The 17,061-nt window shown below is 40.5% G+C and overlaps 1 protein-coding gene across 2 annotated transcripts; it reads right to left on the bottom strand.

The window, feature by feature from the left end:
- Nucleotides 1–1,329: 1,329 nt before the first annotated feature.
- RB195_015446 (uncharacterized protein) lies at nucleotides 1,330–6,625 on the bottom strand (the record flags this gene model as incomplete). Of its 2 annotated transcripts, none has more annotated exons than XM_064206166.1 (5): nucleotides 1,330–1,426; nucleotides 1,842–1,942; nucleotides 5,625–5,779; nucleotides 5,855–5,977; nucleotides 6,529–6,625. In XM_064206166.1, 5 exons carry the CDS (start codon nucleotides 6,623–6,625, stop codon nucleotides 1,330–1,332), a joined length of 573 nt encoding a protein of 190 aa, XP_064062047.1. The 2 variants fall into 2 exon arrangements, with proteins under 2 accessions (XP_064062047.1, XP_013300966.1); XM_013445512.2 differs by having other exon boundaries at nucleotides 6,529–6,589.
- Nucleotides 6,626–17,061: the final 10,436 nt, after the last annotated feature.

Here is a 17,061-nt window from a genome sequence, read left to right as displayed (position 1 = left end):
GTACAGAGGACATGTATTTTAGTTGTGCTCCATGTTTATGATGGTAACCCCTAGAAAAAGAGTAGTGTTGTTCATTTATCATTTACCAATCTGAAAGTAGGGCTGACGCCGGACATCAAACCTCTTGTGATTTCATAGTTTTCTTCTCAAATACGTCAGTTCTTCATTTGGAAAATATTCAAATTTACACTTCACATCTATATTCCATCGACACCGCCACACTTTGAAAACATTATTCGAAGTATGGGTTTTTCTCTTTTTTCCCTAACAATTAGTGCTGAATGATGTGTCAACATGAAAAAAATTAACTTTATTAGTCACTTCTTCATATGACTCACATCCCCTTACGGCACGTCGTATACCGTAAAATGTCAAACTGTGTGAGTATAGTTTAAGAAGCATCTGTAGAGCCATGCAAGTGTCAAATTTCATGACAGTAAGATTTAAATACGGTGTCAATCGAATGGGCGCGCTTTCTATGTTCTAATTTCTATTTTCGCATTTTCTACCTTAGCTAAACTGAAAATCGAACCAATAAAACTGCTAGGAATTAATCCGAGGTGCTGGTGCGCAATGTTCCAGCTTATTCCTATTTCGTCACACCAATGCTGTGCCGTGGAATCTCCCTCAGTGCTTCCTGTGAAAGTGAGCTCTACCAACTATTTTGAGTCTGCGATGTTACTAGTGATTGCCTAGTAACATCGCAGAATGAGTTCATTAAAAGCATAGAAGAAAAAATAAAAGAGAAAGAAAGAAAGAAGAAATAGAAGAGAAGGAAGACTTTGGAAGTTTTGTTCTAAACGTTTCCAGCGTTCGGGGATCCTCATAAAAAATTAAATTGACGTCGATGAAATTTTGGTCATATAGATGGAGTTTTATGTTCTTAGAGCTAAACTCATACATATTTCTTCACAATAATTCTCTTTCTTGCTAACTGACGGAGGTTGGGTCGATCAACTTGAAGAAAAAAATGTGGGAAGTATTTGACACTCGCAGAAGCATAGGAAGCGCACCGCAAGCAACAACTACGTCTCTACGCTCTAGCGCCAACATTATACAACCGAAACCATGCCGGTTCGACTGTCCCTTGCTGACGCGGGAATTGAACCTGTGAGATGATGTGCCCTGCAGCGCACCATCGCACTGCACCATCGTCACCAGGTTCTGTAGTGCTCGACATCATTCGTTAACAAGCTTTATTCTATAGTTGTTACATGGCACATAGTTTGAAGTAAGTACGAAACGAGTGAACTTCGAATATATCATAGGAAAAGACTCTGAACATTATTCAATATGAAAAATATGTTGTGATCCTATCAAACGAAGATTTCATCCTGATTTTTCTCGCTTTGTATTTCGTTCACGGAAATTCTCGCTGTTGTCGATGATTCGTTGGATAAGATCAGTCGTAGAGATGTTTTTAGTTCTGGAAAGATTCATAGCAACATCATCTGATCACACACAGATTTTATTCTTTGATTTTAAAATCGAATTCAAATGTAGGTATCCGTCTCCTTCATTACTGACTGAATCACACCTGGAGAGTTCTCTGTGCATACACAACCATTCTCAGACTTTTCATATAATTGACTTTTGCTAATACCAGGTCTTTTTATATCTTTCACATCTAAGCTGTTACTCTGTAGGCTTTTGCTTTCACCTAGCTTTCAATCAGGTCCTGGTCCTAAAACGACAACCGAGAAAATGAAAAATACAGGATGAACTGTAGGTCGCTTGTAGCAAAGAACCACGGTGGTTTTTTTATAGGAGAAAGTTCAATTGACGAAGTTTTCTGAATTCTGGAAATTAATTTCCTGAATGATAAAATGTGGACAGCTTACCGTTGAGTGGTGAGAAAACGGTCAGCATTCTTGAAAGGTCTATAGCAGTCATCGCTGTTGGGACATCCATAAGGAATATCATCATGAGCAATCAGATCTGCCTTCAAAATATAGTTTAGCAGGTGGATGGTAGTCTAATGCACTGTCTTTAGCACTTTTCTTTCTTTATAACATATTCCTGTAGTTTTTTAAACGGATTCATATCGCTCCGCATTGATGCTTCTGTATCTTTCATCATGTGATGTGACGCGACTGTGAACACGCCCTAAGGTTTTCCAGAAATTAGTGAATGTGAACTAATCAAATGTTTGTTTTTGACTCGTACGTCGCGATTGCATTTCTACACCATCGACTTTTGTTATGCTGATGAGAAGAAAGTTGGTGACTGCTCGATAGCTGTGAAAAACGATTACAACAACCTGGTGGAGGAATTTGGCTCAACGTCGTCTTGATGCGCCTTTGTATGACTGCGGGATTTCAGAAGATGTAAACTGTATATATCCTCAGGCACCTACAGAATCTCATATCTCATCTCAGAATCCTATATCCTCAGGCACCTACAGAAACCGCTGAGGATAACAGTAAGGACGCCTTCCATAATGAACTCAGTCTTTGATGTCTAAAATACCCCGCCAGCAAGTGGTAATGGTCGGGCCTCATCATCACACCCACGTTTAAGAGGAATCATCGAGGTCTCTCAAACTTCAGTTTGACTACGTTCTAACGAGGAATATTCCTCACTCGGATACCGGAAAATCTAGAGCTGTTTGGGACGTCGGATTCGACTTTGATCACCATCCATTTTTTTCTGAGCTTCAAGACAGGAGAAACCGAGGAGTTCCGCTTCAACCAAAAATCAGAAAAACGAAGAATGCAGAACGAATTTCCGCCAACGTGTGTCACTATTATTGTTGGAGTACGGACGAGGAAGAAGCTCTTCTGTACGGATCCCTTCACAAAGTGCATCCAGGACGCTGCAAAGAAAACGCTCCCGATTCCAATGCCGCAAAAGTAGTTTGGCGTTGCATCTGCGGAAACAAAATCCATGTATAATTCTATATGCGCCACACACAGTACTGGCGATTTCAGCCAGAAAAAGCGTAAGAGAAGAAGGCTAAGTCGTAAACCGCAAAAACGAATGGAGATCAGGAACGAAGGAATTTGAAAAGGCGTGGGAGGACAGGATTCAGCGGAAAGCCTATGCTTTACTAAAACAGTATAGCTGAAAAGAATGAAAAGATGTTCACCAATCTTCAACACTGCCAATGGAGTGGCTGTCGGTGAAGCAACCTTTCCAGTTTGGAGAAATCACTTCAAAACCTTGCTGAACCGGCAGGCGTCATCACCTCCTGAACCCGAGCACGTTCATAAACAGGAACATGCGGTTAGGGAGGAACGACCGACCGAGCCGGAGGTTCTGATTTGAATCCAAATATGGCATAATGGAAAACCTCGTGCAGACGACGGAATTAGCGCAGAAGTGCTCAATTATCTTCCACTGTCTGGGATTCGTGATATAAAAAAGATCGTCCGTTCAATATAGATCGACTAAAGGATAGCTGATTGGTGAAAAAACACGTTACCATAATTCCTCTCTACAAGCACTTATCCGTCACAGACTCTAAAAACTATCGAGGAATCTCTTTGCTGCGTGTTATGTGCAATGTTTTCGAGCGAACTATTCTGGACAACAAACAACGCGTGGCGAGCAACCTTGCTTTCGTCCTAGCCGATCTAATATCGGTTAGGACGAGAATGGCCATTGTCAGGAGAGTGATCGAAATATCACAGCGGTATTCGAAGCCATTGCAATTAGCCGATGGAGTACTAGGAATGTTCGTTTTCCTGCTTGATGACATGAATCAACGAACAACTTTACGGCTACAATTTGAACACCAGTCGGACGTACAACACCGTTTGAAGTGGTAACTGGAGTAAGAAAAGGGGCAGTGGCAGGACCCTTCCGCTTCAATTTCGCCATCGATGATATCATGTGAAGAGCAGTCGATCAGTGTCCTGTCGACATCGTCTTAGCATCATGACCATTACCGATCTCGTGTACGCCGATGATGTTGTTATATTCGCGGAAAGCAAAGAGAAACGTCAACATGTCGTCAACCTTGCATTGAAGCCAGCTGCAGCTTATGAACTGCGTCTATGCTGTGATAAGTGCAAGCAGATGTAGGTGTCCCTGAGACGCCGAACTGGAATCAGGGTGGACGGACAATCGATCAAGCTCGCCGATGAGTTCTGTTTCCTGGGCTACGTGATGAAGAACGACTGCAGCTTTGAGAAAGTTATTAAGCAAAGGTGCCCTAAGGCAACTTCTGCAATCAGCTGCTTAACAAAATCCCTGTAGTCGACCCTGTCACTAATGAGCACCGTCTACAGTGTTGGAGCGACCTGATTGCACGAAATGGAAGTTGTTTAGACTTTTAGACTGCGTTCATCCTATGGTATGCCACATTGAAGATCTTTGTGCGGAATCTGTGTGGTGTACCGGTGGATGACACATCTTGCACCGGCATCGAAAGTGGCCACAAAAAATCGCCTTCGTTTCGGTCATATATTAAGGACACCAGCAGATCGCCCTGTTCAAATAGTTGTGAGGAGTTTATCGAGTTCATGTTGGAGTAGGTCACCTTACTGAAAACGAAAGTTCTGGACTGAGGTGGTGAAAGAAGATTTGAGAACACTCGGCGTGGATAGACAGCTCAGGCGAGAAGTAAGGTTTCGCAGAATATGGAATAGCGACGAATGGATTATTTCCGTGCAAGTTCTCGCAGAAGATCGAGAAAGTTGGCCAGAGCTATGTTCAAAGACGGCACACCTGAACGGAGATGCGGGTAATCGCGTCAGGACATCAGCCCGCCGATTAAGTCAAGTAAGCCATACTATATTATTGCTATTTAACATGATACTGGAGGTTTTTCAGCACCAAGTAGGAGTGGAGACATAGTTCGTAAGAAACATAAACAACATGACCACGAAAACACGTCCGGCAAGCTAGTTTGATCACACTCAAAACTGAGTAGTATAGTAAGGTCAAAACGACATGACGCACCGTGCTGTCGCGTAAGCGGCTGCGCTCGAAACGGTTATGATCGGTGGCGATCAACGAGCGAGCGAGCACAACCCATTGCTGCAGTTCGCGATGGTCCCACCTCGATTGTAACCGCTTTGTGCACCACGCCGCTAATGCAGTCGTTTGTGCAACTACACCGAGGTTCATGTCGTTTTGAACCGACTATATATCGTGGTAGAACTTGCATGATTCGCGAAAATTGCTACCTTTAAGCAGTGTCATAGGGTTGCCTTTTCGGCATGAGTCGCTTGCTCAGAGATTATGCATTGGTTTGCTTTGGAAGGTTCGGATAAATATATTAGAGTGAAGAGTGTGGATTGGAATTAAGCACACGTGTTAGAGTGAAGAGTGTGGATTGGAATTAAGCACACGTACGAGAACGGGTGTTAATGCATCGCTTGCGATGCATTAACACCCGTTCTCGTACGTGTGCTTAATTCCATCTACAACGATATCCCATCGTCGATTTCGACGAAACAACATAGCCTCTTCGGCAGTTTTATCGGACACTTTTGAAACTGGCTGATGTTTGCGGAACGTCAAGGTGTTATTACTTATTCTTGACTCTACATTTCAATCTAAAACTTCAGAAATAGACAATTTAATAAAAGTCCTTTTTACTCCAATGAATATGCTGGAACTTCTTATTCCTACTCTTCGTTTTAAAGAAGTGAACAATTCCTTCAAAATAGGAATACCTGTATTTCATCGAGTAGTTCAAGTGTAGGAAAGAACATCCCATGATCTATAACATGATCCACATATTTGCACTCCCTAACTGAAGCCATTCGTTCCTCGTGAGTCATTACCAATGGTCCGCCTTTGTTTTTGATTACCAACTCATCGTTGCAAACTATAACAGCAATGATTAGTGAGCAAAGCAAATGTTTTAATTCGCATTTTTTGGAGCAACTCGAAGGTAATTCACCTCCTGCCGTGACTACGACATTCGGAAAAGCTTCTTTCGCTTGTCGTAATTGTCGTGCGTGACCGTAATGGAAAAGATCGTAGACACCTTCAGCAAAGATATGAATTGGACGGTCTTCAGGGTCTAAAATGATTTTTTGAGAGCAAAACACAATGAAATGTATATTTTTTCCTTTACTTTCATCTGGGAGAGCTTTAGTTATAATAGGGAACTGTGTAATGAATGTAATTTTGGGTAAACGTGTGCATAACGACAAATATAATATTCAACTAGGTGGCAGCGACGCATACATCGCGCAGCACCTTTTTCTTTTTTTCACTGCGCTGTCCCGCCTCGAAAGCGCAGCACGCTCAGCTGGTTGAACACACTTGGCGTCGAGTGTAGATGCGCATGAAGAATGAATCTGTTTTTTAAACGAGATGTCGTTTCACACAAAAAAAAATTAATTTTGTACGCACAACTTATCCGCCCCTTTTAGAATCGCCGGCCATATTTCCACTCTATTTGAAGTTAATTTAACTTTATTAATCTTCTCGAATTGTAACTAAGTATTATTGAACGACTTCTTCACAACGAACTACATCGAACAACAGATTTCACTAATGTTAACCTTGGTGGTGATCGATTTCTCCAAACAAAAACAAAATCCCACGTTTGTCATTAAATAGACTTACAATCGCCGTTGAGTAGTTGTTCTAAGGTGTATGGTGTGAATTTCGAGTCGCCGGCGGCCATTCCGTTACGAGTCTGAAAGTCGAGGATGAGCTTCATGTGAATTAGATAAAAATATGTTTTACCACGCGATAATAAACAAATAAACTTAAACAAGTTACTGTGGTTTGCATCTTTTCGCAACGATTAAAATGGCTAAACTACAGAAATACATTCTGGAACTTTTGGACAAAAGAATCCAGAAATACAACTTTTCGTCGAGAGAATCAGAAACAAAGTAAAATTTTTGGTTATCAAAATTTCTGGGATGTGAATGTTTAATCTGCATGACAGACTCATCCATACACAATAAAAATCATGGGGCTTGTAAGGAATCCATTTTTAGAAAACTCAGCTCGTCTACGACTTGGCTTAGTTCCAAGCAGAAGGCGACCTGTTGTGTTGCGTGAATCTTGCCTTCACTAATCGTTTGTAAAGTGGGTATATTTATAGATGCTTACTGATTGTGATCCACATGGAAATTATATCAAGATTAACATAAATGTTGCGAATAACAAACGTTCGATCCTTTTGTTGTTCTTGTTTGGGCAGGAAGGGATTATTCCAGAGAAGCAGGTGTTCTTTGAGATATGTAAGTTAAAGGCAAGACGACGAAATTGACGTAGTACAGAAACCTCATGAAACCCATAGGGTTTGGGATGTAGATTACAGAAGGCAGCATGACTTCCTGTGGTTGCCGTAAAGAACGGCGTTGGTATGGCGTTTGTTCCTACGAGTTTCCTGGGCCCTCGTACACGTTCCTGCCCCTTCAGCTGCCTATTAATTGGCTTTACTTGAATAAGCTGGTGAGGAGGCATTATTGATTGATCTAGACAGCTCGCTCGCGGATGCGGAGCGTGCGCAGAAGCTGTGCTTTTCAACCTATCTCATAAGGAAGAAAAATATTACTCTTCGACCTTCCTCTGCAATAAGTAGAAGGGTGAAGTCAGCGGAAATATGCATTATATGGATTCTTCCTCCTTTTCTCTCTATATTAATTTTATTTTTAGTAGGTAAAAGTTTCTCACAGTAAAAGTATAGTTGTCTGGATATCTGAAAGCCAAATTATTTTTCATACTGACAGTAACAAAGAATTATAGTCCAGGAAAATGCAATATTTAGGAGTTCAAGTTATATACATATTGTTTAGGTTTAAGCTTTCTTTTTTCGGTTCACTGTGACCAGTGAATAAACTTGTCTAGGATTTGTGCGAGTTCACGGAAACACTTCAAGGAGCTGAGTGAGATGAAACCAAAAGTCATATTTTATAGCTATTGCAATGTGTATCTTTCCATTGTGACGGTAGGTCGTATACATTAAAATGTTATGATGTGGTTTTTCCTGCTATAAATTTCCTATTTATTGTTTAACGATGTCATAAATTCGAATATAGCCATAGGATGACCACAAAATGTCACAGTTCAGCTATACACTTCTTCTTATAACTTTTTACTCTCTGACCCACTCGTTTAAATAGCTTTGAATACGAGTTTTTCCTACTAGAAGGAGCAGAAGATGAAAATGTCATCTAGCAGCCAAATTTAATCCAGAAAAGAATTGTTAGATATCTTTTATTGATTGAGAAAAATAGCGTTAGCACTTGAAATCCGAGACTGATATGAGCACTGAAGGGATCTTCTTTTTGTTTTTTTTTTGTATGCTGAAAAAGGTTTCTGTTTCTGATCTGATGTGAGCGTCTGAGATCAAACTAAACGAGTGCAAAATGCAAATTCATACAAATTTGAACTGGGAAATGGAATTCCATGAGATTTAATTTTTCGTGTCAGGTGCAAATGAATATGTAGACGTAAAATCACATTCAACAGTCAGAAGGATGACAGACTGCAACGAAGCGCTAAGGTACGAATGCTTTGATGTGCTCCACTAGGAGAGAAAATAGAAAGATCGAAACTGCTAAAATTGCTTAGTGTTATTCCTGTATTAAACAGTATAGATAGTATTCCTACGCTTAGAGTAGTAAATAGGATGAGTATGTACGATCTTCTTTTTCCAACCATCTATCTGAATGTTTTGATAATTTTCTAGCATAGACTAGATGTAATGACATATTCTCGCGAGACTTACCCATTTCTCGGATAAATATGTCCAATCTTAATGCGGGTGGGCATATATCTACCACTACCTTGGGTCATTCACCAATAGCAATATATCCAAGACACGCCCACATAGGCGCCAAATTGCGTTTGCATAACGGGATAGGTTACAAGGGATTATTGGATGTGGGCCATAATGGATTCAAATGGGAATAGAACACACATGAATTAAATTCTGCTTTATCGCTTTTTCTCCGCTCAAAGACCAATTCAACGAGACCAAAGTCGCATTCTTCCCCTAATGCTTGCCTTGCGTTAATTGTTTGCGATAAGAAGTATATGACTCGACTCTACCTCACGCTAAAACACAGAGGCATAAAAGAAATGCAAAGACTTTAACAGTGCTAGCAGCCGGCTTCAGTTTCCCTTCTTCTTTAGTGGACTAAACAGAATCAAAGGAAAAAAAAGAACAAGAGAGGAGGTTGTCCTATCACCTTCTTAAATGCTAATTCTGCCGATGACGCATTTCTCGCAAGCAATAAATTTCGAATTTTATGACAGCATGATAAGATGTTGCTAAATAGTGGGTGTATGTGAAAGTGCCCTATCTATGTTTCAATTCTGCTTCTGAGAACCTGGAGGAAAGGAATGATCGAAGGTAGATGCATGTAATTTATTTGGCGGAGTTTGACAAAAAAAAGAAGGAGTAGGATATTCGAAAAATTGACTCGTAGGAAAAAACGTCATACCAACGCCATTCATTACGGCAGCCACAGGAAGCTGAGCAGGGCCACGCTGGGTTCCGTAATCTACAACCGAAACCCTACGGGTTCCCTGAGGTTTCTGTACTACGTCAATTTCGTGTTACCTTGCCTTTAAGTTACATATCTCAAAAAAACACCTGCTTTTCTGGAATAATCTCTTTCTGCCCAAACAAGAAAAAGGTAATTATTTGAGGTGTATAAAACCAACTAAACCTCCTCATCAAGTTATTACTTCCGGAATTTTTCTGGAAGATTTTCTTATGACTATGTGCAGTTGCATATGCTGTATGTATTGCTGCAGTGGCAAAAGATCTCCCCGCATTAAGGAACGAGATCAACACTTAAAGGCATCACCCCACGAACCGGGGTGGTGCGGGTTTCAAGTGGGTTATATCTATGCAGGGTCATAGATTATGGAGAGGAGGGTGATTCCGCCCTTTCTTCCTAATTTCCGGAAAAAAAACGGCCTGGGAGATACGGCGCGTGCACAAAGCTGGCGCGCTCCAATCGAACTCGTTGTAGAAAACAGCGCCCCGGAACGCTCGAAGCCGCATCTTCCGGGCTGTTTTTTACGGCAACTAAGAAGAAATACGCAGAATCACCCTCCTCCCTATAATCTACAACCCTGTATATGCATAACGCTCCTGAAACCCGCACCACCCCAGATTCGTGGTGTGATGCCTTTAACAAATCCGGAGAGGTATGATAGAATAAAGTTTAGAAGATGAACTAAGATCGAGTGAATACACTCTATCGGAAGAATAAAAAATTGAAGGCGGTGTAAGCCAAGGTGTGATGATGTAGTCGGGAAACGTTCCTGCTAAGAGCTTTTACACACAATTACTTTCTTGTTTTGAGATTTTTGCCCTCATATTGTGTACATATTTCCATCTAGATAACAATAATCCATCTCATAACAATAACAAAAACATTCGGTTTGTGGTGCTCAATCAACGAGTGAAACAGAATTCTTCGTAAGGTCGTTCTTCTCGGCCGAGCATGACGTCGGCTGAGAACGCAAAGTTACGTCCATGACAAGATGACGGGAAATGCAGCAGTACTTTCATTCCTTTTCATTGAACGCAGTCATTCTCAGGAAAATAAACTCGACTGCTGTTGTAATGATTTAGTGAAATTATCTGTTTATATTTAGGTACACGCTGTGATTACAAAGAGCAACACCGAGAATTAAATGATTACTGGAGTCAGAGTCAAGCGTGCGACGGGATTTTCCAATCAAAGGGACGTAAAGGAAGGGGGTCCCAACCTGGTCGTAAGGGAGTGTACGGTGGGCAGTTGTGAATGGAGGATAAAATGATGACCAGAACAAAATATTAGGTTTTTTTGAATATATACATGGATTATGAAATAATATATTAAGTTTCAGGCATAGAACAGTTACATAGAAGCGTCAACATTTCGTTTTGACAATGCGCTACGTGTTGACAATGTGGCAATGGGTCCACGCGGGATCCACACCCCGCTGAGTCAAATTTTCCAGGAAAAAAAAACTGGAAACCTCTCCACTTCTCCCAGAGGATGAAGAATAAAAATTATAAGTAGTTTCCATCAGTTCAAAAGTGGATTTAATTATCAAAAATGCTCAGATGCTGAGCACAGTGTCAGGTCTGGAAGATCTTGGAGAGCTTCATGACAAGAGGAACAAAAGAAGTATTTCAGGTAGCTTTTTTAGAGGAGAAGGTTTGTCCTACAGAACAGTCATATCGCTGTTTTTTTTTTTCCAGTCCCTAGTCCATTTGGAATTTGGATGGGACAAAGATGGGAAAAACGGAATTTTCCCATCTTCGTCCCGTCAAGAATTTGGAAAAGCGGCGAAGTCCGGATAATAGTTTGATACAGCATCTGTAAAAAAAACAAATCTATGTGCAAAATTCCTCATTTCTGGGCCGTCTAGTTCCCTCAAAATTTAGATGGGAATGATCCGAAAAAGTCGAAAAATTTCAACTTTTGTTCCATGTAAATTCCAAAAACACTAGAAGGTGAGGAAAACAGCGATATGGCGATTTTGTAGGGCAAACCCCGGAGATCTGCCTAAAATTTTTGAAAGAATTTTGCATCGAATCGGAGAAGGTTCTGTCTTCTTAAAGATATAAAGTTATGAGCGCCCCAACGACTAGTTTATGGCGGTGATAGGCCGGTTCAGTTGTTGCCAGATTGCTGGAGATAGTAAGGTTTGGAGTGGGAACAGCCCGTTGGCGGGGAACGATGCTCGAACTTCGCTGTGGGACCCGAGCAAGGGATTTGCAAGAGGTTTTCGAGTATAGTGTAATCATGTTTTGCGAAAGTGATTCGTACCGCAGGTTCAGGTTTGTTTTTTTTTTTACCGCAGGTTCAGCAGAACCGATCTTCATCCTGGACAACGGGCGCCTGCAACTCTTGGATGGTTAAAAAGTACTTGTTTTTTTAAGTTCTCTTCACGAATTTTGGTTGTATCGGAAGCATTTTGGGGGTTCTGCGTACCGTAACCTGGTATTGATGAATCGAAGCTGTGATGATTAGCTACAGACTCTGGAGAATTCCGTAGCTCTCAGTAATCTTGTGCACAACTAAGACGTAATCTATTCTATCGTCATCCCAACATTCATGGGAACTTAATCATCGCGATACAAAAATTAATGACGATTTTGATGAAAAGACGAAATTTTCGATGAAGAATGTAGAACAACATTAAAAGGTGGAATGACAGACTAGTCGCTGCCAGAATATTGAAAAATTGCTAATTTTGGTCTGATTCATGTGAAACCATTCAAAACAACCGAAGCAAAGTTGGAATTTTACATTGATAAGAGTTTATGACGTGGTGAATGGGGAGAAAGCTACGGTCGGTCGGGTCAAAACTGCCTGAAACCTGCTGCAAGTTCTTCAGCGGCTTACTCATCTATGCGGACGGAAGCGTGCGAGGATCCTCGATCGCAACCACTTGTTGCACCTCCAGGCTTTAAGCTGCTTTTACTCGGCTGCACAGGCAAAGCTACAGGTAACTAACTACCGTAACCTGCGTATATATGGGCAACTAACAAAGGGCTCCGGAAATCCGTGGCGCAGACAAATAGCAACATCTTTCACTACTGGACCCGACTTGCTGGTCATATCTGGTGTCTCCTTAGATATCATTCACTCTCACCTCAGTCGCTGAGCATCGCATCCGGCAGCGATACGTGACGCGGTTGCCCAGAACAACATGCATGAAAAATGCTGGGGTTTGGATGGAAATGAATGGCAGTTGTGTTGGAAATGGATTTTTTCAAGCGTCCACCACGACATCTTTGTGCTTCGAACAAAAACAAAACGAAAACCAACCTCTGTGTGTAACTCATAAAAATGAAATGGAGTTTTGGGGATGAACACATTTCTATTATTTTCGAAAAGGCCTTATCATGATTGATTCGGTTTAGTTTACTTCAGGAGGTGCCACACAATCACGAAATCAATGGTAACTAGGGTAGGATAGTCAAATTTAACACTCGATCCACAGTAAACCAAACAAAGCAGCTCGACGACTTCAAAGGTGTGTTTCTTCTTCAAATTTAAAAGCGTGGGCGGTGATTACGCATCTTTTCCGAGCATTCCCGAGTTCACTTCTAGGACGAATCACGTGAAAATAATCGGATTTGATCCTACCTACCAAAAATCAGACCAATTTAAAGGCATCATCCCACGAATCTGAGGTGGTGCAGATTTCAGGTGGAGTATTCGTATACGGGATGGGAGACTACGGAGAGGGAGGTGATTCCGTCCATTTCTTGCTAACTGCCGTAAAAAAGGCCCGGAAGATGCGGTGCCGCACAAGGCTGGCGCGCTCCAGTCGAACTCCTTATAGAAAATACTGCGCCAGAACGCCTGAAGCCGTATCTTCCGGGCCGTTTTTTACGGCAATTAGGAAGAAATGGACGGAATCACCTCCCTCTCCGTAGTCTCCCATCCCGTATACGAATACTCCACCTGAAATCTGCACCACCTCAGATTCGTGGGGTGATGCCTTTAATATAACCCTCAAGATCACATTTTAACCCAAGTAGGACCTATCCACTTCAGTTTATGTAGGTTTACTCGAATTTCTCAGGATATGGAATTATCCATTATTTTTTCTATTTTATTAAGTTGTAAAATATGTTCGAAGAGTTTTATATTATATTTCATTTATAAAATATTTGTTTCTCAAGGAAATGGCAATTTATTATCAAATAAAACATAATATAGAACTCTGCGGATTTATTCGCCAACCTAATGGAATCCTTTCTGCTTAGTTCGAATTCGAATAATACTCGAAAATCTACTCGAATTATGATATTGTACATAAGCGACGGAATTTTTGTGTCTTACGCCTGATTTTGGACTGGTAGATGATTGAAGAGAATTTTTTCTTCTTTTCATAACATTTTTCCCATCTTAGGTCTTGTCTCTAGCTTTCAATTTTTCACTTTCGGATTTTTTTGCGTTCCTCTAAACCCCATTTTTCGCGTTAGACTTGCCTTTTTGGAACTAGGTGCAGGTATGTAGTTCCAGAATGATCGAGGTTTTTTCCGACCTTTTAGAAGTACAATTAGTTTTCCGCATTTTTTTTTGGACCAAATTTTCCAACGGAATCAGAATATACACCACTTGCCAAAGAGATATGAATATAAAAGAAGGATGTTAATGGATATAAAACGAGAAAACAACAAGAAAAACAAGAAACTAACATTAGTGACCAAAGGATACAAGCGAGAGATCGAAGAAAAAGAACGTCAAGTTTGTGTACTTGCAAGAGATTATGACAAAATACAAACTACACCACTATGATTAATCCAGAAGCACTACAAGAACACGGAATTATTGTTGCGAACATATATAGGAACAAGAGAACGAAAGAAGAAGCAAGTAAATCTCTTCAAACTTAACAAAAAGTTGTCAAATCCTGAGAGAAATAGGGAACTAGAGGTAGTAATTCAGTAATACAGTAATTCCAACAAGATAAAAAGGAAAAAGCGGTGAGAATTTTCGAAAAATGTTTCGTTTAGTCTGCGAATGTTGTCACGGCAACTCCATAAACTGGGCGTACGGCAAATCGTTCTTGAAATCTTCAAGTTCTTGGAGGTAAAGTACACCTGGAGTGTGACATCTCATGACTTTGAAGCCCTTGGTGTCAATGCTGTCTGATTCGGAGCAGTTTGATACAACTTTGGAACAATTAGATTTGAAAACTTAGGCTTTCAAAAATTTATAAGAAAAATATATGCAAGAAAATTAGGATTTCAAGAATTCTTTTTGTTGATTTCCTCTTCTTTGCAGCATAGTTGCGTAAAAAAATAGAAACAGAAGGGAAAATACTACTAATTATTAATAATCCAAAGTTTCTAAATACTTGGTCGCGAATAGAAGTTCCATAAGAGAAAATGTCCATTTATGGGCGGTTCAGTGGTTTTTCTCTTAACGACACATAAATGAGACGGAGTAAAATCAAATTCATAAGAAGTTCACAAATATTACAGGTAATATTATTAATGCATAAATCAAGAAGGAAAAAAGTCCCAAAGAATTTATGCATAATGAGGGCATCGAAGGTTTAGAGAGAGTAGCACAAGAAGCGGCTTAAATTGCAAATGTTGGTTGCTAGGTTGCCTCATAATTATGTTCGACCTCACCCTATGTATAAATGTATGATCTTCTCATAATCATGCAGAGGTCATTAGTACTCATCGACATTATTGATCACTTTTGATCGATGACAATGTTAGTGAATGAAAATAAATGAAGATTAAAACTGAATAAAATCGGACCCAGAGGTAAGTGATATTGAGGAGGAGATCATATGTGAAATTGACAAAGAAATAAATCTTGCTCTTCTTGTTCATGCAGAAATTCAATCCCCGCGTTGAAACCGAGGTTCCGTTATAATTTGTTTTTTTCTGGCAAAGATTCAATTTTAAAAAAGCAATTGAATTAAATAAAAGTTATTTTTCATTTGTGCTGCTCAGAAAATCCACGAACTCGACTAATACTCGAAAATCTATTCGAATTATGAAAATGTACATAAGCGAAGGAATTTTTGTATCTCTTACTCCTAATTTTGGACTGTTAGATGGTTAAAGCGAATTTTTTCCATTTTTTCCATAACATTTTTCTCATTTAAGGTCTTGTCTGTTGTTTTCCATTTTTCCACATTCTGGGGTTTTTTTGCGTTTCTCTAAAACCACCTTTTTTACTTTAGACTTACCTTATATGGTCACGGAACCAGGAGCAGCTAGTTCCAGAATAATCGTGGTTCGGATATGTATTTGTTTGCACTGACCTTCAGAAATAAAACTTTCCTTTCGGTTGCCTGTCGAAACGAGAGAGGCCGCGAACGACTTTCTCTGGATGAAGTTCCCCTAATTATTATTTCAAGAAGTATTAATCACTCTTCTTTCTTGGAGAACAAAATTTTTCACTTCCAGGATAGCTCGAGGAGATTAGATCACGTTCCTCCTTGAGGTATCTTACCACTGATTCCTAGTCGGATTTCTGAACGCTCTCTTGCGAATTAAAGGTCTCATACGGATAACATGGCGGGTTGACAAAGTCTTCTATTGAAACCATCCGAATCCTGCAGGTACACGAAATAGCGTTGGGTTTTGTTATAGACGTTTGAAACGCACATGCACATTACTCTCTCAGAGGGAATTTGGGCATACTGTTGATGTGTTGTTTTTTTTGCCATTTTGTTTTCCTTCGATTTTTATCCCTTCGCTATCTGTATCTCCTGATCTTTATTTCTTACTGGGAATTGTTCTTTCTTCAGGATCATTTAGATTTTGTATTAATTTCTGATAAGCTGAATAAGAGGTTGTTAATTGATTTTTTGGCGAACTTTTCGCCAAATCGACTTCTTCAGAGCCTAGAATGGGCGATTCAATTCAGTTCTATCAATGGAACATCTTACTATGCAGAAGTTCATTGAAACTCGAACATTCGATACCCATTCGATATAGCAATGAAATACGCGTATTTCACTTATTTGCGTTTGATTTCTCGTCGTTTTACTCTGTAAGTACCAGCTGAGGAGCTACTGTCGCTAAAGTACAGTGTACATAGCGTCAGGTCAATACGACATGATATCTGGTGCAGTATTGGGCTCCCCTAAAAGGCATCACTTCACGAATCTGGGGTGATTCCGTCCATTTCTTCATAATTGCCGCAAAAAAACGGCCCGGAAGATACGGCTTTGAGCGTTCTGGTGCGCTACTTTCTACAACGAGTTCGATTGGAGCGCACCAGCCGTGTGCACACGCCGCATCTTCCGGGCCGTTTTTCACGCTAATTACCAGCAAATGGACGGAATCACCCCCTCTCCTTAATCTACGATCCCGTATACGAATACTCCACCTGAACTCCGTACCACCTCAGATTCGTGGGATGATGCCTTTAAACCCAGCGTATCATGAAATTGACGAGGTACGGAAACCTCAGGAAAAACGTAGAGTTCGGGTTGTAGATTATGAAAGCGAGCGCAGCTCCGCTCATCTTCTCCTGAAAATGGTATGGAAGACAGCCGTTCTTTCCTACGAAATCAGCTGCAACGCGCCACTTTTATGAACGAACGATCGAAGTATAATGAGGTCTCCTCAAAGTAAAGCAAATGAATAGGTTGCTGAGTGGATGGGAACGCGTTCAATGGTTCTCGCTCTTACGTTAGTCG

The sequence above is a fragment of the Necator americanus genome, chromosome V, assembly GCF_031761385.1.
Source record: "Necator americanus strain Aroian chromosome V, whole genome shotgun sequence".
Classification (NCBI taxonomy): Eukaryota; Metazoa; Nematoda; class Chromadorea; order Rhabditida; family Ancylostomatidae; genus Necator; species Necator americanus.
The sequence above is the reverse complement of the archived record's forward strand: the minus strand, read 5'-3'. Positions and strand labels throughout refer to the sequence as shown.